The sequence below is a fragment of the Amphiprion ocellaris genome, chromosome 11 (genome assembly GCF_022539595.1).
Source record: "Amphiprion ocellaris isolate individual 3 ecotype Okinawa chromosome 11, ASM2253959v1, whole genome shotgun sequence".
In the NCBI taxonomy this organism is placed as follows: Eukaryota; Metazoa; Chordata; class Actinopteri; family Pomacentridae; genus Amphiprion; species Amphiprion ocellaris.
This window is the reverse complement of record NC_072776.1, coordinates 24,462,055-24,484,790: the sequence shown is the minus strand read 5'-3', so window position 1 is coordinate 24,484,790 and position 22,736 is coordinate 24,462,055. Positions and strand designations below refer to the sequence as shown.

General features: G+C 40.7%; 1 protein-coding gene across 7 annotated transcripts in view; it reads right to left on the bottom strand.

Moving 5' to 3' along the window:
* Positions 1–22,736, bottom strand: part of sema5ba (sema domain, seven thrombospondin repeats (type 1 and type 1-like), transmembrane domain (TM) and short cytoplasmic domain, (semaphorin) 5Ba) — a 298,720-nt gene that overhangs the window by 3,161 nt on the left and 272,823 nt on the right. For 4 of the 7 annotated variants that reach the window (XM_055015127.1, XM_055015130.1, XM_055015132.1 and 1 more), the window contains 2 exons: positions 12,414–12,458; positions 10,682–10,887 (listed from right to left, as the gene is read on the bottom strand). In XM_055015127.1, the coding sequence (XP_054871102.1) occupies positions 10,682–10,887; positions 12,414–12,458 (251 nt within the window). Of the gene's footprint in view, positions 1–9,806; positions 10,238–10,681; positions 10,888–12,413; positions 12,459–22,736 lie in introns of those variants that run through there. The other 3 variants (XM_055015129.1, XM_055015133.1, XM_055015131.1) reach the window with 2 other exon arrangements.

Below are 22,736 nucleotides of genomic sequence, written 5' to 3'. Positions count from 1 at the left end.
GCAAACCTGCCAAAGTGCCTTCTTGTCTCTGCGTTCCTGAACATCTCATCCAGCAGATCGTCACAGCTCCATATCCTGCAGCGGCTACACAAGTGTCACTTTCCTTCTTCTTAATGGGTGAATTTACAAATTCTAATTGGTTTTCCAAATCCCAAATTCTAAATTCATCTCCTTTTCTACCAACTGCTTACAGTGATGATCACAGTTCATTAGTTAATTTATATGCATTTATTCACTATCTGTTGTTGTCATGTCATTGTTTGTTTGTAGTATTAGTTAATGAATGTTTGTGTATAATTATCATCGGTTCTACAGTGTATTTCTTTGTTTTGGGAAATGGAGGTCAATGAAATCAGAGTTTACGACTTTCAGAATGAGACTGATCAACTTCATTTAGTCAAAGTCTGAGACTTGCCTTGAATTGAGATTTTCCTCAGGCAAGCTGAGGATGGTGCCCCTAATGAGTGCAATTTTTCTTATCATAAAGTGTAGTTTCTACCATTTCTACACATTCCGCAATATATATATATATATATATATATATATATATATATATATATATATATATATATATATATATATATATATATATATATATATGTATGTATTAGTGGTGGGACGCGATTAAAAAATGTATCTAATTAATTACAGGCTTTGTAATTAATCGCAATTGCAGTTTTGTCAAATAGCAATATTTGACACAATAAGTGAAGTTTTTCAATTCAACTAAAATTGTGGTTGACAGTTGAATCAATGAATAGACATATACGTGTTTACAATTGAAAATTTATTTTAAAAAAAGGAAAATGGGACATATAGAAAAAAGTGATTTTGATGACTTAAAGCCTGAATTTAGTTGTTTTTTCCACTGTATGGCACATAAAATCAGCATAAGTAGTTCAAGGAGCTTCAGAAAGTTGAAAATCCAGAGATTCATTCTGTTTTCATCTTTTCTGGGTCTGATAAATGGTGTCATTTTGGTGGTTCTTTTTTATAGAAATATCAATTTTTATTTATGTAATTTTTTTTATAAGCAAAAATTTTATAATTAAGTTATTAAAAGAGATATTTTTGTTGTTTAGGTCATTCCTCCTCCAAGGAGGCAGAGCCTCGACGGAGTAAAAAGTTAAACCACAAAAATGCTTCATTTCTATTTATCTGCATTTTTCATCTGTCTGCTACATTCACAGATTACTGCAAATCTAAGTGAAATTATAGCGATTTTATTCAACATTTTAAGACTTTCTGTAAACTCAAGCACTGTATAGAAAAGTGGTCTATTATGGGATGGCTACACCGTTAGCCGTTAGCATGACTCGTAGCTAACGTTAGCTCTGGTGCTAACAGCAACATGTTTTACATTGAGGTGATACCGTCGGCTTGAAGTGCTGCAGTGATCAGAAAACTCTTTGTTGTACAATTTGCACACAACCAGGCTTTTATCCAAGCTGCCATCAGGAAGATTTTTAAAAGGAAACTTTCTGTCAAACAAGCTCAATCTCTTATTCCTGGTTCCAACATGGCGGAGTAGAGAGCCGTCAAACTTACGGTGGGCTCTGATGCTAACTTGATTTGAAACCTTCTAACCTGGATTGATATTTACAAAGTGCAACGATTGTTAAGCTAATATAAAAACGTCGACTTTTAAGTTCTGCATTGCAAGTTTTCTAGGAGCTTTTTCATTTTTCTGCGTGAGTGATGCATGCTTCATTTCTGTTTATCTGCATTAACCGTCGTCCTTGCTAGTAAGCAAGTACCACGGTTACTCCCGCCTAGCCGCTTTGCAACAGGCTTGTGATGACTATGATATTGAATGGATGGAACAGCAAGAACTTCAACGTGAATCTACACTGAAGGTAGACACCCAAGATTCTTCACAAACGGGTCGCCAACACACGCCGATTAAGAGCCCGAACCCCAAAAAGAAAAAGAGCTCGTCTAACGAGCCCCATCCTGCAGCATCAACGACAAGCGGGAATCATGGCGGCGGAGAGGACGACGTATCCAACTCTGCCCTCTATACTGTCATTATGAAGCTGTCCCGAAAACTCGACACCCAAGGTGAACAACTGCTTGCGATGGACTGGAGATTTCAAGAAAACACGGAGGCTGTTCTGAAAGTGAAAGAATCTGTCGATGTCAATACTGCTGCTGTGAAAGATCTTTCCGAAGAAGTGAACCTGCTCAAAACAAAGGTTACCGTGCTTCAAGAAGAAAACGTCGCCCTGAAAGAGATGTGTTTGGAGCACGCAAGATACAAGCATAAATGAAATCTTCGACAACGGTGTACCAGAGAAAGAAGGGGAAAACATAAGGGGAGAAGTTATTAACATCCTAAAAGAAGTTATCCCCGTGAGCCAAGAGCAACTCCAATATGCAGTGGATACAGTACATCGTTTGGGCCAGAAGAAGGGAGCGAATGGTCGACCCAGGCAGATTATCATGCAGTTCGCTCAGAGAACCGTGCGTGACCTGGTATGGGGGATGTCAAAAGACGCAAGAATCTGTAAAGAGAGGAATATCCAATTCAAGCAGGATTTTTGCAAAGAAGATCGCGAGTCCCGCCTCCGTCTCTACCCTCGAGTGGCAGAAGCAAAGAAGAGGGGAATCAAAGCTTATCTGAAGGATGGATATGCTGTCATTGATGGCCGCATTGTGAAGGACTAAGATGAAGTCTTCATAGAGTGAGCCTGTTCACACTTAAAGGACAATGATAAGCTGTGACTGTTCTAATGTTTTGAAGATAAAGCCAAGATTTTTTGCACTATTTTCAAAAAGGTATGTACTTTTATGAGCCCACCATTTGTTTCTGAACGCATTTGGCTACGTTTATGGTATTATCCGTTTTATCTTTAAATGTTCGAGGTTTAAGAAATGGCACTAAGCGCAAGGCAATTTTTCTATTTTGCAAGGAACAACCTAAAGTTAATTGTTTTTTCTTCCAAGAGACACACTCTGTGAAAGATGATTTAAGTTTTTGGAAACAACAATGGGGCAGTGGTGATATTTTCCTTTCACATGGTACATCTCATTCAGCAGGAGTTGCTATCTTTCTTAACAGATTTGAGGGTAAAGTTTTAGATCAAAGATGTGACAGTGAAGGTCATTGGTTAATGCTCATTGTTGAAGTTAATGACATAAGATATATTTTGGTCAATGTATATGGATCTAATAACAGGACTAAAAATAAAATGTTATTTGCACATTTGAAAGATATGATTGAAGATTGGATACAAATGTTTTCAACAGAAAAAGTCATTGTAGGAGGAGATTTTAATGTGGTTCCTACTGAGTCTAAGGACAGATATCCTTCATTGCCCAATCAAAATTACTTCAATTATGTGATAACAGACTTTGCTAATCCTCTGAACCTTGTTGATATCTGGCGCATAAAAAACCCGGACAAGATTCAATATACATGGAGTAACAACGCAGAACGTTACCAGTGCTCCAGAATTGATTATTGGCTGGTATCTAATAGCCTCGAACCAGTGACCTCAAGTTGTAACATTCTTCCTTCTCCCCTTACTGACCATTGTGCCACTACGCTATTAATTTTAACTAGTAATGAAACTCAAAATTCGAGAACTTCTCACTGGAAATTTAATAGTAGCCTTTTAAAAAATTCTCACTTCTGTGACAGAATTAAGGCTCTGATTGCTGAAATTAAAGAAATGACTGAACTCACTCCTAGTGGAAAGTGGGAATGGCTGAAATTTAATGTCAAGAAAATTAGTATTGAAGAAGGTAAAGCAATAGCTAAGATGAGGAAACAAATTCAGGCTCAGATTATTTCCAAAATTAACTCACTAAATAGTTTGCAGCAATTAAGTGAAGAAAACCATCTCGAATTAAATGATTTGCAAACCAAATTGGATAATTTTTACACAGAAAAAGCCAAAGGTGCTTTTGTTCGCTCCAGAGCAAAATGGATTGAAGATGGAGAGAAGAATACTAACTACTTCTTTAACTTGGAAAAGAATAGACAGAGTAAGAAAAACATACATAAACTACATATCAATGGTGTTTTAATTGACAAACAAGATGATATTAATAGTCACATTACAAATTTTTACAAAACTTTATACAAAACAAACTTCTCGAGTCAGAATATTACAACCTTCTTTGATTGTGTTAAAGATAAAATCCCTCTGATAGACAAACAATTTAAAAATTTAACTGAATCTGATATTTCTCTTAATGAACTAAATGCTGCAATTAAACAGATGGCTGACGGTAAATCGCCTGGCCCTGACGGGATTACAGTAGAGTTTTACAAATTTTTCTGGAATGATATAAATGAACTGCTTTTAGAAACCCTTAAAGAATGCATTAACAAACAAATGCTATCCCCAACAATGAAAAGAGGTATAATATCCCTATTACCTAAACCGAATAAGGACACTTTATTATTAGATAATTGGAGGCCAATTACACTTCTTTGTTGTGATTACAAAATACTAGCACATGTGTATGCAAATCGTTTAAAAACGGGTATAACTCAAATAATAGATGAAACTCAATCAGCTTTCATAAAGGGTCGGCATATCCATCATCATACACGCTTAGTTTTAGATATTCTAGATTATAACTATGCCGTCCCTCAGGACAGTCTTATTCTGTTTCTTGATTTTTTCAAGGCTTTCGACTCCTTAGAGCATCCTTTTCTTTTCAGGACACTTAAAACCTTTGGCTTTGGACCTAAATTTTGTAGTGTTGTTCAGATGTTGTATAAAGACATAAATAGTAGTGTTGCCCTCAGTCAAGGTCCTTCTGATAGCTTTTCAGTAAATAGAGGCATACGCCAGGGCTGCCCAATTAGTCCTATATTATTCATTATGGCAGCGGAGCCTTTGGCTATCCTTCTCAAAAACTCAATGGATATTGAGGGTATAAATATTTTTGATAAAAAAATTATCATTAGTCAATTTGCTGATGATACAGCCTCATTTCTTAAGAATGAACATATGATTCCTTTAGCTGTTAACAAAATAAATGTGTTTTCAAAAGCATCTGGACTAACTTTAAATTTACATAAATGTGAGATTTTGCCTGTACATCATTGTAATCTAAAAAATATTGAAAGCATTCCAGTTAAAAATGAAGTTAAATACCTTGGATTGATAATCACAAAAAACGGTGCTGAAAGGGAAAATGCAAACATTTTACCTAGATTGAATGATGTTAAAAAAGTTTTTAATCATTGGCTGAGTAGAGATCTGTCAATTTTGGGGCGTATATTACTATCTAAAGCAGAAGGTCTCTCGAGACTCACTTACCCCTGCCACTCAATCTTTACTTCTAATAAAACAATACAGACATCCAACTCCATCATTTTTAATTTCATTTGGAGGAATAAAACTCATTATATTCGAAAAAGTCAACTGGTAAAAGATTATGAAAATGGAGGTTTAAAAGCATTAAACTTTGAATCCATTATTGCTGCGTTCAGAGTTAAATGGCTGAAAGAATGTTTGTCCTTATCTGACTCTTTATGGTACCACATTCCAAATAAGCTATTTAATAAAGTTGGAGGTTTAGATTTTCTTCTTAGGTGTGACTTTGACCTCTCCAAACTACCTTTAAAGATATCCCCATTTCATAGGCAAGCGCTTCAATTTGGGAAATTGCTTTTTACTCATAACTTCACTCCCCACAACACAGTGTTGTGGAATAATAGAGTAATCACTATCAATAGGAAATCTTTATTCAAATCAGACTGGTATGAAAATGGTGTATGTTTCTTACTTGACTTGATGCAATCGGATGGTCATCTGTTATCCTATGAAAACTTTGTCAGTAGATTTAGAATTAAAGTCACTTGTAAAAGGTATGAGAAAGTATGCAAGGCTATACCTACACCGTTACTTAGAATGATTCAAAATGTTACTTTATTCACCAATCAAAACATGCCTGACATCACTAGCCATTGACCACATCAATCTGTTGGATAAGAAATGTAATAATAAATGGGTTAGTCGGACATTGAACCAATTAAACTTTTGCAATTTCAATTGTAATACTCGACAAGATTTAAAAAGTTCTTTTAAAAAAAAAAAAAAAAAACTTTTATTTTCTATCTGTCATATCCTGTCACGCCTAAAATGAAAGAGACACATTTTAAAATTATTTCTGGTATATATCCTGTTTCTGATTTTCTACACAAGCGTTTCCATTTTGAACTGGAAGAACTCTGTACTTTTTGCTCAGCTGAAAAAGACAATTGAACATCTATTTTTCAACTGTCAACATGCTATGGACTTCTGGACTGCTATACATGGTTGGATATCATTACAAATTCCAAATGTACCCCCTTTTATTTTGAATGATGTCATCTATTATATGGACAATTTGGACTTGACAATTTCAGACACTTAATTTTGTTATTGTAATGGGTAAATTTTTTATTCATACCTGTAAATGGAGAAGCTCCACTCCTATTTTTGCTGTATTTCTAAACTATTTCTCAGAGTATTTCAAGTCTTTAAAATTTGCTTGTGATATAAACAGGAAATCCTCAGTATTATATAATAGTATTAAAAGATCCTTGCTTTTTTAACTAAATAAGTGTAATACCTTGCCTTAGTGTGCCTAATTTTAAAAAAGAAAGAAAAAAACTGTTCTCCACTTGTTCTCTCAAGATGTATGTTACAATTCTGTGAACTGTCTTGAACTGTACATACTTCAATTAATTAAAAAAAAAAAAAATCTCTTATTCCTTCACTGTTCACCAGTGCCTGACTTCACTCAGTGCTTCCTGTGCTTCTTTTTCACGGCTACAGACAGACTTTAGGTTCATTACCGCCACCTACTGGGCTGGAGTGTTCATCAGAGTGTGCTAGAAATGAGGGAACTGAGGAGGCTGCAATTAATTGCGTTATTTTTAACGCATTATTTTCCACTGTAATGTAATGTATTAAGCGAAATTAAAGTCCCAGCCCTAATGTGTATATATATATATATATATATATATATATATATATATATATATATATATATATATATATATATATATATATATATATATAAAAATAAAAAAATAAATGCTCTATTTTATGTAGTATTCCTGAAATATATATCTGCGCTGCAAAAATCTTTTTGTGTAATTGTAATTTTGGAAAAGTTTTCAATAACAGTTTACCAGACATCAAACAGAGACTCTAAGAGCTCTAGAGCTACTGTTTCCTCTTTTCCCAGTCTTTATGCCGTGTCTTTAGGCTAACCTAAGTGTTGTATTTATTGTATATGCAAGTGATCTTATCTTCTAACTCTTCTTCTAACCCTAACTCAGCAAGAAAGTGAAGTTGTAATTCCCCAAAATAGTAAACTGCTAAAGCAATAAAATACTTTTACTTGATTCTCATTGGGTAGTTTTTTGTTTTTTTTCTTACTAATGTTTATTTAATTTTAATGCAGAAAACGTGCCTCTCATATTATCAGAGAGACACTTTTGGAAAATCCCTTAAATGAGTAGACAAGGACAAAAAATGTACAGTTATTTTCAGAGAAAGTTTTGAGTATTCGTTAGAATATATAAGACTGAGACTTTTTTGTAGTGTGGACAGTGAGTTCTACATTTTGTAAGAGGTACATGTAACATATACTTGCAGGTGACTTAAATGCCTCCAGTAGCCTTGAAGTTATTGCTTGTGTGTGTAAGTATATTCATAACCAAAGCAAACCAGTTTAACAAATTTAATTTAGATGTTGTCAGGCATACTCAATTCTCTTAATATATGGGATGGTGGGAATTCATTGGAACTCTCTTAAATAAAAAGAAGTCTAATGCAATTGCTGAATCTCTGGTAAAAGCCGAACATAAAGTGAAACACTTTCCAGGGGAAGCATTAGACTAATGTAATCCATCTGAACAGCTCTGGAGACCAAAGCAGGAAGATAATCAGGTTAGAGTCTGTGAAATACACAACACTGGGCAGCATAAATTGGCCTGAAGGAGAGGGACCCTACTGCATAAACAGTGCTGTAGTGCTACACAGCGACATCGGCTGCGCATCCAGCAGAGTCTGGCCACCCCCTCTGGTCATTAAAGCTAATGAGTTCAGTCTCTCAACACCACGATGGCTGTCAGCACCACGGCCACAACAATAACAGCGAGGACAATAAGTATCAGGAGGCCGACGTGATCAAATGCACAGCGACGGGAACTGTGGTTCGGCACGTGTCTGCCTTGCTTTGGTAGGATCTTTGATTGTCCGGGTGTTGGGAAAGGCTTACAAGAAATCTCTGTCTGCACACTTTGGCTGCTGTCAGGACAAAGGTTGTATTCAAATCAAAAATAGCTTTAGGTTTCGGAAGAAGAGAGTTGTGACATTGTGATACCAATTCTAACCTCTGCTTTCATAACTGAGGTAAACAGTAGACTGTTTGGGAATTTGTTTGGCCAATACACTGCTATTTAACAGTAATTTATCATTAATTTATCATTTATGAAATCTGATAAGATTTAATTAATGTAGATTTGTGATATTCCTAATGACTTTCACAGTTGATTAAACAGAAATTAAATTTTTGTCAATTTGAGCACAGTTTTAATGGTAAGGTAAAACATTGTCCAAAAAAACATTGTGGATTTAAGAGCCATTTTAAACCGTTAATCATAGTCTTAAATAACCCAATTATATTTTAAACGCTGCTGACTTTTGTGGTACTTCATCCTAGCTTGGCGCATTATCCAAAAAACCAAAAATGTCATCACTAAATAAAAGCTAACAAATGTTTCAAATAAGCTTGCAGGTTAACATCCACATGTCTGCACTGAATGTGGTTACACTTTGCGCTGGTCGAGTTGGTTCTATGTCAGTTTATTGTGAAACAGTCTAGATAAAACCTTATTTTCATTTCGTACATAATAATACAGCCAAACCATGCTGGTTTTAAGAGATATTATCTGTCCCTCTTTGCAGCTGTTGAGATGACATGTGAGCATCAGTGCAGGGACAAGAGTGTGTGCCGGGGCTGCAAGTGAATGTAGATAGTTAATATTTACACTAAATGCTAATTATGTGAGCTCTGTCTGCAGTGTGCCTCTGCATTCCATTGAACGCCTTAATTGACTCAATATGAAGCAGTTGCTAGTACAGTCAAAGTGCAGTCAGAGGCTATGAATTTTTTGTCTTTTGTATTCAAACAGTTTTTCAGCTTAAGTGTTCTGTTTGAGTTGTTTTCACTTTATAAGTTGATTAATTTTAAAACTAATTTAGCTTGATATACTGTCATTCTTGGTACAGCTGTCATTGCTGCCCCGTGCAGAGATAGTTGGGGCTGTGCATTTTAAAGCAGTACATAGTGAAAGTCAATAGGTTTATTCATAAAGGTTGCAACTTAAAAGGAGGCAATTCTCATCTTCCGTCTTTGGGTGTTTCAGAAACTACCACTACCATAGTGGTAGTTTCAGCAAACAACCATCTGGAATCATGTTAATGTCTCTTTTATCTCGAGTATACATCATTTAGTGAGTCTGTGCTCTTTGATAAGAAGCTCTGTAGCACCAGTACCAATTATCCAACTACTCTTATAGGTTACAAACTGAGTGAGTGTTTGAACACAAAGTATTCCTACTTGACTTTGAAGTGGAAGTACTTACACACAAAATGAGCATATTTTAAAACCAAAAATTGCACCTATGTGGCAACGATTGGAGGCAGGGAATGGATGGATATAAGGAGGTTCTACAGAAGAAAAGTAGAGCAGAACAGCTTATTTAAAAAAGAAAAATGGACGTGATCTAGCTCATTATTTGCGACTTTTGTGAAGTATGAATGCGAAATAGTCAATTTCAATAGAATAGAATGCTTTTTATTGTCATTATACACACACAATGTACAATGAAATTAAAATAATCTGTGTAAAGTAAACTTTGAGCTAGCACATGTATGGTAGGAATTTGCACATCATATAGAGGTCATCACATGTTAGAGGATGAGACAATTGCGTGTTCAGATATTGAATCTTTGAATGGAGAGTTTGCAGGGGTTTTTTGTAGTCTTAATGTTGCTGGGCTAGGGAGTGTTCTTGGTCCATCTATAATGGGTCTTCTAGAGTTAATCACATTAATAGGGTTTGATCAACCCTGTTTAACCTGGACAGAGGATATAAATTCATGATTAACAGGGTGGGAATCGGCTATCACAGATGATAAAGTTTAAAGATAGTCTCAAAAAAGCTAACCCACTGCATTGACACAGCGCCTGAACTCTCCAGAAATCTTGGGGAAAACCTGTAACAGAAGTCGTTGAAAATAGAAGACAAACTTACTCTAAAAGTCTATGAATTTGTAATGAAAATAGTTTCTTGACTTGCTGTAAATGTGAATGCACAGCAGACCGATGACAGTGGGAGGTCGAGCGCTGACTAATGCTTCAGAAAGCTAATGAGTCCCATTCATAAGGACTTGGTTTATGTGCGGTAGAATGACTTAAAGCCTTCAGTGTAGGTTCTGTGTAAGAGCAAGGAGGAATAAAAATGAACAGTAATTCATCTTCTGTGGTTAGCACAATATTGAGATGAATGAATGAATAAAGGCTCTAAATAAAACATGACTCACACACTTTGCCCTTGAATCTTCAACATTTACATTGTGTGTGTGTGTTTGTGCATTTGAGTAACACCAAGTAAATGGTATTTTCATTGTTTGCATATTATTTATTTCTGGATCACATACCTTAAACTCCATTGGTGTGTACTTCTCATTCTTTGGCGTGGTGTTGCCCTTGTAATTGAGGTGGTTTGGGGTGGTGGGGTGAATGATGGCGGACTCTTGTGAAGGCTTGTGGAAGCGTTGACAGTAGACGTAGATCAGGAAGGACAGTAGCCCCGCCCCAAGGAAACAGGAAACACCAGTGGCGATTAGGTGGATGGAGGTGAATGCTGGGAAATGAAGATGACAAAGTGTTAGTAAAGGTTCAGCATACATTATCCCATTCAATTTGGAGAGAAAAAGTCTTCCCACACCAATTTCTTTTTTATAGATCCCATATTTATCCCCACTTTTGTTTGGTGGTGTGACTGAACTAGACTGAGACAGATTTCAAATAGGTAGTGGTGTTTCAAGGCCTAATGGTTAAAGAATAGCCTCATAGATTTTTAAATCTGCCCTGAAACAATAGCCAGGTGTCCTCATTAACACAGAAACAGCTTTTACTTACTGTAATAATTTCTGCTGTTCATGCAGACCATTAAGAGATCCCTCCCTAAAGTAGTTTTGTCCCCCATTTAACACTGAGAACTTGGAGCTGTGGCAGCTCCTGCTGGAGCTATTTTGTGCCAGAGTTAGTTCAAAGACAGCATGCAAGGCTGCTCCCAGTGTCTTTGTTAAATTTTAAGTGTACAAGGTTTGTATTTAACTATAAGACTGAGGGGTCTCTGGAGGAATGTAACTCTGGAAAAAATGCAAGCTGGAAATTCTGCTAATATGCTGATGTTTCTCTAGAAATTTAATGAGTAAACTCTGAGAAGTTTGCTCAGCTCAAATCATGTTAGACTTAAAGGTGTAGTCAGCAAGCTTGAAGAAAGATTGTTATTTGTCCAATTAGCATATTTAGATACATAGTATATGCCAGATTGACCATCTCTTCCTCCCACTATCCCCCATATCCACTCTTAGTGGAGTAAAAAAGTTAAGTTAAACAAACCTGAAATGAATTAAATATATGTTTCTGTTAAAATAATGAGAAGAAGATGGTTCCACTAAGTCCTTGCATGGTATTTTACAATATACACAAGTGTACACTTATCACTATGCTACAAGACCAATATTGTGCATGTGCAGAATACGTAGGATGCAGGTTACTGCGCATGTATGAGGCGGAGTTCTCCAAGCAGACTAGAAAGTCTAATAATCTAATTGTATAATAGTGTTTGTGATGTCCTCAGCTGTCCTTGTGTCCCCAAGGATGTATCAAGGCCTTACTCTGCTGAACAATGCGTCTGAGTAAACAGAAACTGTTGAGGCTGTACAAGGACACTATCAGAGTTCTCTGAAGTTCAAACATATCTCTCTGAGAAGACGCCAAAGTACTACATAGACTACTGTTGAACTTTTTGTCCTCATTTAGGTCTTGCAGTCATTTGTAGCTTGTGTTGTCCTTTGTGTTATCTGCTTTTTCGAGGACAGCTGTAGTGGCTTGTATTGTAATTCTGAGGTCATTAAAAAAAGTCTTCAGTTTATATATGCCTGCTTTTATGCTTGTTTCTCGGCACATGAAGCAAAAATATTTTTCTTCTTCCTAATGACCTGCTGTAAGAAATTTACACAGAACAAAATAATAGACATGAAAATGCACACATAATGCATGAAAACACACATCATGGACGGACATCTGTGGAATCATAAAGGGGAATAAAACAGTACATGCACACAGAGATGAAGAGGAGGCAGCTATTAATCCACTTACCTCCACAGTGTTGGTCCTTATCAAAACCAGATGCAGGGAGAATGACTGCAGAGAGGAGGGAAAACACACGGTCAGACACACACACATGCATGCACACACACATGCACACAAACACACACTCCCTGGACAAACAGGCTTCAGAACACAAAAACTAACGACTGTAACATCAGGGGAGTTGACACATACAGAAACAGAAATAGTGAATGAGAAATTGAAATGTTTCCTCAATGTTGTGTAAATGGTCCATGGAGATTTTTTGAATTCTAAAAACTTCCTGAAGAAAAATGGACTGTTGAGTGAAAAAAAAGCTTTCTCTTCTCCACCAGAATGAAATGGTCCAGTTTCTTTTACAGATTTCCTTTCAGGACAATAATTTACAGGTACAACACATCCAGTCCTTCTGCTGCCTCCTTCAGAAGAATAGGGGAGCAGGAAGGGCTGGTTTGTGTGTGTGTGTCTGTATGTGTGTGTGAACAATTTTAATTGCAGCGCCTCATTTCCTGATTAATTTTTTTTAGCTAATTTTTCAGCTTCCTCACAGCTGCCTCCCCTCTGCAAGTGACCTTAACAAATCCATCCACTGCCTCACTGAAATTTGCAATAAAATTGGATGTGATTTGGTGTTGTGACAACCCATTAATATTAATCGCCTTCGTCTGGACTCATTAGGGATTCTGAGCCTGGAGAGGCCTGTGCTGGCAGGCCATGAAGATCATTTCAGAAGAAACTTTCGGAGATCGACATCAGCATAACAAGGTGCGCCAAGGCCAGCAGGGTCAACAGCTAACTTATTGGATTCACATGGACTTCATTATGGTTAATTAACAGAAGCAGATGAGTTTAGAGCACAAAGAGAATGTCGGATACAAGCACACAAATAAGGCTCGTTTGTGTATATCAGGGTTTTTCCCGCCACAGAAAGGCTTAGGTGCAGTGCCTGAGTGTTTGTGGAGAATTTCTTAAGCTAAATTAACATAAAAAAGCATTTAGGTCACATGTCAAATTAATATAAAAAATAAAACTGACAGCTCCATGCGCCTACAAATACAGAAAAGTGGCATTATCTCAAACAGAAAGAAAAGTTGGCAACAGGAATAACCTGCCAATCAACAATCAGCATTTGGATGGAAGTCTGTGCTATTAGTAATCTAATCTAAGCTAATCAAACGGCAGATTTGATCTTTCTCTGTACCTTCAACTCCAAGCAAGTTATAAACCAGGCCATCAGTGAGATATATCTCAATAAAGATTAAATAAACTTTTTGTCAGGGAGTAATTCTTGTGGATGGTAACAATGGAGATGGCTATTAGCAGAGGAAAGATCTAACTGGCCATCGATCCGCTCATTAATTTTCTTCTGCTTAACTGTCGTTGAGTTGTGGTAGCAGCAGGCCAAGGAGGGCATTTTAGATGTCCCTCCAATCTCATTCTTCCGGTCACGGCCCAGAGTTCATGACTACAGTTAAGAGTCGGAGCATAGATCAGCTGGTAAACAGACAGCTTTCCCTTCCTGCTCAGCTCTGTCTTCACCAAGACAAGCAAGTACAACACTTGCATTACTGCTGATACTGCACTAATCCATCCGTCCAACTCGCACTCCATTTCCCATAACTCTTGAACATGATCGTGAACTACTTGAACTGCATCGCTTGTGACAGCAACTCACCCCCGCGAGATGAGGTAACATTATATAAAACAAATGTGACATCTTTTACAAGTGAAGACATTACTTACCTAACACTTAAATATTAATTTACTGAATTACATTAGCCAGGGAAGCTAGTAGACATACCTGAACTGGATATGTAGTATATAACAAGGGCTTGCTAACTAAGCAAAGTTAGGCTAGGTTCATATGTAATGTCTTTCTGCGATTAGAAAAACCCAACCATCCGCTAGTAAAAATGTTTTTTTATGCAACGCAAAAGTGCAGTTTCAGAATGCAATTTAAAGGTATCTTCTGTTACCATAACTTAAACTAATCTAAAGATACCATTAAGTGGTAGGCTAGTTTTGTTTGCAAAAAGCAAAACAAAAACAAAAAACACAACCAGAACCTCTCAATGCAACATGTCAATTCTTTGTCTGTATAAAAGTTGATAGTACAGAAATATTTTCATTAAATCTCAAACATTGCCCGGGGGATCGCGAGATGCTGTGAGATCGCGAGATTCAGTGAGAGTGACGAAATTCAACATGGCGGCTCCCAGCTGCTAGATGAGAAGTAAACAAATCGCCGTTATCTCGAAGTATTTGTATTAAAAATAAATAAATAAATAAAACAACAACCTAACTAAATAGCCTGCTCAAGATCGGAAACGGTAGTGCTCACAGTGGAGGACCTTGAGAACTTTATTGACGACTACTTCGTCCGGTGCACGATGGAAGACGCCAACCCGAGCAAGAGGAAGAAGGCAGACTCCTCGACGGACACACAAGACTTGGAGGTCACGGATATCCAGGTAAGTGTTCTCGAGTCAATTAATAAGAAGCTCGATATCCTTAGCTTGCTTCACCAGGAGATAAAAGACCTGAAAGCAAGCCTGGAGTTCACCCACCAGCAGATAGAGGATCTGCAGAGGGACAACACCGAACTCCGGTCCACGCTGACAGCGGTCACTTCAGAGGTGAATACACTTAAAAAAGAAAACAAAACCCTGAGGGAGACCGTCCTGGACATCCAGTCGAGGAGCATGCGGGACAACCTGGTATCCCTGAGTCCACACCGGATAACCCAGAGACCCTTGTTAAAAACTTCATGGTGTCGGCGCTCAAAATCCCTGCGGAAACGGTGAAAAACATCACTTTCCACCGCGTCCACCGGCTCGGACCCCGAGGAGGAAACCGACACCGTCCCATCATTGCAAAGTTCGAGCACTTCCAGCAGAAAGTGCTCGTAAGAAGCAAAGGACGGGAGCTGAAAGGCACGTCGTTCGGAATGAACGACCAGTTTCCCAGGGAAATCAACGAGAGGCGCAAAGTATTATACCCCATCATGAAAGAACACAGACAGAAAGGTAAACGGACTGCACTGGTTGTGGACAAACTATACATAGATGGGCAGCTATTTCGGGAACCCTCCATTACCACCTGGCTCTTCTTAAAAAAAAAAAAAAAAAAAATGGCTTAAACGTTTAATATATCACTTAGTCATTTATGTTAGAAAATGTTATTAAAAAAAAAACCTCACAGATGTAAATGTCTCACTCTCCTAACCTACACTCCCCACTGCTATACATCTCTCTCCAACACCCACAGCTCACAGACAGCAACAGACAGCTCACAAGGACACACACAGATGTTATATTATATTGCTACATACTCAGTGACAGAACATCTTCTCTCTCTATGTTCAAGTTTAATATTGTAGCCTGGAATGTTCATGGCATACGCTCACAAACAAAAAGAGTTAAAATCATGGACTATGTCTCTAAATTAAAAGCAGATATTTTGCTCCTTCAAGAAACACATTTACTACAGTCGGAAGAAAAATGTTTATCAGACTCGAATTATAGTATCATCTTTTCATCTTGTTATAACAGCAGACAAAGAGGGGTCTCCATTCTAGTCCATAAGAGAGTACCATTCACTTTAAACAGTACAGTAACAGACTCAGAGGGCAGATATATTATTATCCAGGCAACAATCTTTAATAAATTATTTTCTATTGTAAACCTCTATGCTCCGAATAATGATGATCCAGCCTTCTTTCACACTGTTTTCTCTCACTTAGCAGACTTATCTGCTAACTCCATCCATCCATTATCTATACACCGCTTAATCCTCACTAGGGTCGCGGGGGGTGCTGGAGCCTATCCCAGCTAACTCGGGCGAAGGCAGGGGACACCCTGGACAGGTCGCCAGTCTGTCGCAGGGCCACATACAAAGACAAACAAGCACTCTCACATTCACACCTACGGGCAATTTAGAATAATCAATTAACCTCAGCATATTTTTGGACTGTGGGAGGAAGCCGGAGTACCTGGAGAGAACCCACGCATGCACAGGGAGAACATGCAAACTCCATGCAGAAAGATCCCGGGAAAGCCGGGACGCGAACCAGGGACCTTCTTGCTGCAAGGCGAAAGTGCTAACCACTACGCCACTGTGCAGCTATCTGCTAACTCAATAACTATTATCGGTGGTGACTTCAACATAGTTTTAAACCCTTCAGTAGATCGATCTAATAGTCCAATACACGTAAAACAGTCACAATCAGTTAAAGTCATACATGACTATATGAAAGATTTCGGACTAGACGACGTCTGGAGACTCAAAAACCCTACAAAGAGGGACTATACGTTTTTCTCTGCGGTACACAAAACATTTTCAAGAATTGACTTTTTCCTCTTAAATAACTCTATCACACATAAAGGTACCACTAAAATCCACCCAATCATTATCAGCGACCACGCACCAATATCACTCAGCCTGCAAACAGATTCCATCCCTAAACCTCCTCAGACTTGGCGCCTCAACATCTCTCTACTCAAAGACCCAGAATTTGATCGAGTAATAAGGAGTGAGTGGGCAGACTTTCTAAAAAACAATGACTCTAATGACTTACCCCCATCTTTGCTTTGGGAAACTGGAAAGGCCGTAATCAGAGGTAAAATAATATCATACTCCTCATACAAGAAAAAAAAAGATCTACAAACAGAGAAAGAAATTGAAGAAAAAATTAAACAACTTACAGAGAATTATGCAATAAACCCAAGTGATCAATTATGGTCCGAACTACAAAATGCAAAACTAAACCTCGATAATATCCTATCCAAGAAAACAGAGTTTTTATTACAACTAAGATATAATGATTTCGAACACAATAATAAATCAGGAAAATTTCTGGCGAACCAACTCCAGCGCAATAAAGAAAAATCCTTCATAACAGCAATTCAGGATCCCTCAGGAAAGTATACTCAGTCACCTCAGGAAATCAACCAGACCTTCTATAATTATTACCAGAGTTTATACTCAGCAGCAGTTAACCCAAACATAGAAGATATACATAATTTTCTCAACAATTTAAACATGCCCAAACTAACGTCAAATTACAGAGACATATTAGATGCTCCATTGACTATGAAAGAATTACAATGTGCATTAGACAGTATGCCAGCAGGCAAGGCACCTGGTCCTGATGGTTTCCCTGCTGAATTTCTTAAACATTTTTGGTCAATGTTAGCACCCCTTTTCTTCAGGACAGTGACAGAGATTAAAAATAATGGTTATATCAGTCCGCACATGAATACAGCTGCAATTAAATTATTATTGAAACCAGACAAAGATCCTACGCTTCCCTCTAGCTATCGACCTCTGTCACTAATCAACACCGACATCAAAATTATCTCAAAAGCTCTCGCCTCTAGGCTGGAGAAAATCATCCCATCAATAATTCACAGCGATCAAACAGGATTTATAAATGGCCGACACTCCACCAACAACATCAGAAGACTTCTAAATCTAATCTCTTTGACGCAACGCCACAACAAAGAAGCTATTGTTATGTCACTGGACGCAGAAAAAGCCTTTGACAAAGTTAATTGGTCCTTTCTCTTTGCTGTGCTCCACAAATTTGGCTTCGGAGAATCATTTATCCAGTGGGTATCAGCTCTGTACAACTCACCCAAGGCTACAGTCACCACTAATGGGATCACTTCACAAAGCTTCAGTCTGCAAAGGGGAACGAGACAGGGATGCCCACTCTCTCCCTTATTGTTTGCGATCTTTATCGAACCATTAGCAACAGCTGTACGTCAGAACACCGATATCAAAGGTATCTGCGCTCTGGAGTCTGAACATAAAATTAACCTATACGCAGATGACATTTTACTTTATCTACAAGAACCCAAAACTTCAGTAAAGGAAGTATTTAACCTCATCACAACCTTCTCGCGTCTTTCAGACTACTCCGTCAACTGGTCAAAATCAATTATATTACCTTTAACAGAAAACTCGTGGAAGCCCGCAGCCCAAAACTCGCATTATTCTTTTCCTACTGGCAACATCAGATATCTGGGCATAAATATTTCCTCCAAACTCTCAGAATTAGTTCACCTGAACTTCACTCCACTTTTGGACAAAGTCTGTGATGATCTGAGGCGTTGGAACAACCTCCCCATCTCCCTTTTGGGACGAATAGCTACAGTCAAAATGAAAATATTACCTAAAATCAACTATCTTTTCTCCATGATTCCATTTAAACCCACATCAAAGTGGTTCCAATCATTAGACTCCGCTATTGGTAAATTCTACTCAAAGAATAAAAAGGCTAAAATCAGTTGACTACCCTCCAGAAGAATAAATCCGAAGGGGGACTGGAGGCTCCCAACTTCATGTATTATTATTTATCCAACCAAATACAATATCTCACCAAATGGATACATCCTCATGAAGAATATAACTCCTGGCTGGAACTAGAACAGTTAGATTGTAACCAGATCAAAATCTCTGACCTTCCCTTTATCACTTCTGCCCTTAAACATCACTCCTGCTTCAAGAACCCTATGATCGCTTCCACCTTGTCTGCTTGGTGGAAAGCACTGGAAATCACAGGCTCCCAATTAAAACCCAGTATACTCTCCCCAATCTGGCACAACCCTGATTTTGCAAACAACAAAATAGCTCTTTATTTCAGCACATGGGCAGAGAGAGGAGTCACTCACCTCCATCACCTTCTGGATGATAACACATTTAGGACATATATAAACTTATTCCAAACATTTGAAATAAGAAATGGAAATTTTCTTCAGTACCTACAGGTAAAGAAGACTATTACAAGTAGAATTCCATCGCTTCAGACTACTTTACAGCCAACGGATTTACAGCCACCTGAATTTGTCGACTACATTGTGAAACTCTCTCCAAGAAATAAGAAGAATCTCTCAAAAATTTATAGTTTACTCTCAAAGACACACTCTATACACCTACCAACTCAAAAATGGGAAAAAGACGTATCCAAATCTTTTGACTCTGATTTTTGGACCCAAATCTGTGAAAACACATTTAAAATGACTAAAAACACCAACTTACAATTGATCCAATTTAAGGTGCTTCACAGAAGCATATAACGCAATATAAACTGTATAAAATGGGCTTCTCACGCTCAGACACATGTACGCAATGCACCCAAAACATGACGACACTTACTTTCACGCTCTGTGGCTTTGTACACCCGTCTATCAATTCTGGGTAACAATCACGCAGAAACTCTCCAATATTTTGGACTGCGGGATTCCACATTCCCCGAACGTTTGCCTAATTGGTGATCTAACGCAAACAGCCCTTCCAGACATTCATATCCAACCCACACTTGCAGCTATCGCCATTGCCAAAAAACTATTTTAGTTAACTGGAAAGATAAGAAAGCCCTCAACATCATCCATTGGCTGAACCTCCTCACAGAACACATTTCACTTGAGAGAATATCTGCTATCAGAAAAAACCAATTGGACTCCTTCAAAGAAAAATGGTCTCCATTTATTAAATCAATAAATATTAATCTATAGCCTCCGCTTGTATGTGGGCGTATGCCATTTCCCTCATAAAATTGTAATTATTATTCTGTCTGTGTGTATGGTCTGACTTCTGTCTGCTTTATTTCAGTTTATTAACCCTCTACCTTTTTAAGTAGGATGGCACCATGGACTTCAAGGCTGTGTGCATGCACTGTGGTGTCCCTTCCCTATTGCTCTTGGGGTTGCTCTCTGGCTCTGCGGGGCCTGCGTGGCTCGGGCCCCTCTGCCTGGGGGTGGGTGTCCCCGGTGTCTCTCCCTTTGAGCCCTGGGTCTGCTGGGTTTGTGCGCTCTCCTGGGGCCTTGGGGGTGGCGGCGGCTGGTCTCTTCTGGGGCGCCCTGGCTGGCCCTGGGGTTTGGGGTGGGTCGGCCCTCCGGTCGCTCCCCTGTCCTTTCCTGCTCTGCTTCCCTCCTCCTCCCTCCTCTCCTGCCTGGCCGCTCGTCCTCGTCCCTCTCCCTCCCCTGGGGGGGCTGGGGGCCCTCCGCTGCCTGGGGGTCTGGCATGGGGGCCGGGTGGTCTCTCTGGGGGGGTGGCTCTGGCTCATCCGGGCACAGGCCTTGGTACTTGCCTGTGTGCCGCCACTGGAGATAAGTTTCTGCTGGCTGGGGGCTTCTGTCCGGGCCCGGTGCTGTCCTGGGGTGGTGTGGGGTGGGTGGGGTCTCGGTGGTGCTGCGGGGTGGGTGCCCTGCATCCTGGACGTGCCGGCATCCGGGGCTGGGCGTGGGGGCTCATGGCCCTTGCCTTCCTAGTGTGTGCGGCCTGGTCCTCCCTCCGGGGCGGAGGGTGCTGCATGCGGCTGGCCCCGTGGTGGGGCTACGGCGTCTGCCGGGGGCGCTGCTCCGGCGCTGCGACTTCTGGGGGTTTCGGTGCTGGCCGGGCCGGTCGGGTTCGTGTGGGCCCACCTCGGCCTCTTGCCTCTGGGCTCTGGGGGCCCTCTGCATCAGTACCACGGTGGTCTTACTACCTGTCTCCCCCGCTGCTCTCTCTCCTCTCATGGGCCGGATCCCACACCAGACTGCCCTCTTACTGTGCACTTCACCATACTTCACACATCACTGTATATAGTTACTCTTAGGCACATATAGGGACACAACAGTTAGGCCCGCGAGAGCAGGTGGGGGCAGGGGAACGATGGGCTCTGTGGTGGGGCGGATGGCAGGGCTCTACGGCCTTGTCTCTTCCCCATCACCCTCTTGCTTGCCTCCCCTGCTCTCTTAATTTTCTTTTTTAATGCCCCCACACACACTCACACCTTGGGGGTAGGTCTGGACGGCTCAGGGAATCTTGGGTCAGGGTAGGGCTGCAGAGTAGCCATCCTCTGTGGTCCTCTGGCCTGCCCCCTGACGCCTTCGCCCAGCCTCCCCACTTTTAATGCACCACATGACACTCAGGGTTACACTATCACGGTGCAGGGATAATGTCTCCAGTCTGGGATCGGGAGAGCTATATTTAATAGGGAGTAATGGGGGGGATTTCACTAATATGGCCCTCACTGGTGGGACCCGGCCCCCTTATGCTATGGGTGGCGGGGGTGGACCATCATCCGTGTTGCTGTGGCTGGGGGGTCCCCGGGACCTGGGGGCTGTGGTCGGGGGGGGTTCTCCTGCGTGCCCGACGGGTCCGGGCAGGTGCGATGGCTCTTGGTGGGCTGCGGGGGCTGGATTGGCCGTCCTGGTGGGCGCTGTGGCTGTACTGCGGGCTGGTGGCATGTGGTGGCTCTGTCCTGGTGGGTTGTCAGGGCGCATTGCGGGGGTGGGGGCCCTGGGTGTACTGCGCTCACCTGGGGCCTGGTGCGGGGGGTATGCGGGGTGCCTCCCTGTCGGCGTCGCCGGGCCCCACCACACTGTCCATTTTTACCCTCTGGACTCGCATCGGGTCCCGGCTCCGATTTCCTCTGGCCGGCTCCCGGTGGTGGCCTGCCTTGTGATGGGCTGGTTGCCATCCCTTCGGTGGGCCGCTCGGCCCCTGTGTCTGGCTTCCTGGCTGTGTGGGGCCGTTGGGCCCCCTCGGGGGAGGGAGAGGGGGGTGGGGTGGGGTCAGTGGGCAGATGGGATGGTGGGGTGGGGGAGTTCGGTGGGGGCTGGGCGTGGGCAGGGGTTGGGGTTTGGGTGGTGGCGTGGGTCCTCGTGTCCCCGGGCCGCCTGGGTCGGTCTGGCGCGCTGGGGGTGTCGGTAGCTGCTCCCTCATGTTCTAGCTCCGGTAGCTGAACCTCCTCATGTCCGGCGTCGTCACGGTGGCCCCGGTTGCTCTCTGGGGGTGCGCCCCTAGTGGCTCCTACTTGACCTGGGGGAAGGGGTGCGCTGTTGGCTTGGGCCCTCTGCCTTGCCGTGCGATTGCTGTCTCTGGGCATCGGGGTCCTTCACACTTGCCATGTTTGATCAGGTCCTGCCCAGCTGACTGGCCGAGTCCCCATATTCAGGAATGATGGGACCCGCCAGAATGTGCTGAGAATCTCCTCTCCAGGTCTCTACCCTAAACTCATTCTCTCTCTCAACTAGCAACCTCTTTGTGCCTATTCTATTCTATTCTATACTATCAAGACACCCACAATTATGGTGCTCAGTACCGTTTGTTCATTTATTATTGAATCTCTTTTTCTTTTGTGTTGGTTTGGTTTTCTTTTCTTTTTTCAAATTTTTATATTTTTTTATTGATGGACAGTTAGTAGTTGGGCATAACACACCACCTTACAATCTTTAATTGCAATAGCAACGCCTGTTATTTTCTATCCCTGTTCATCCTGTTCGTCCTGTTCGTCCTGTCCAGTCTTTGTTTCCCCCACACATCACTGAGGTGTAGCACTGCCCT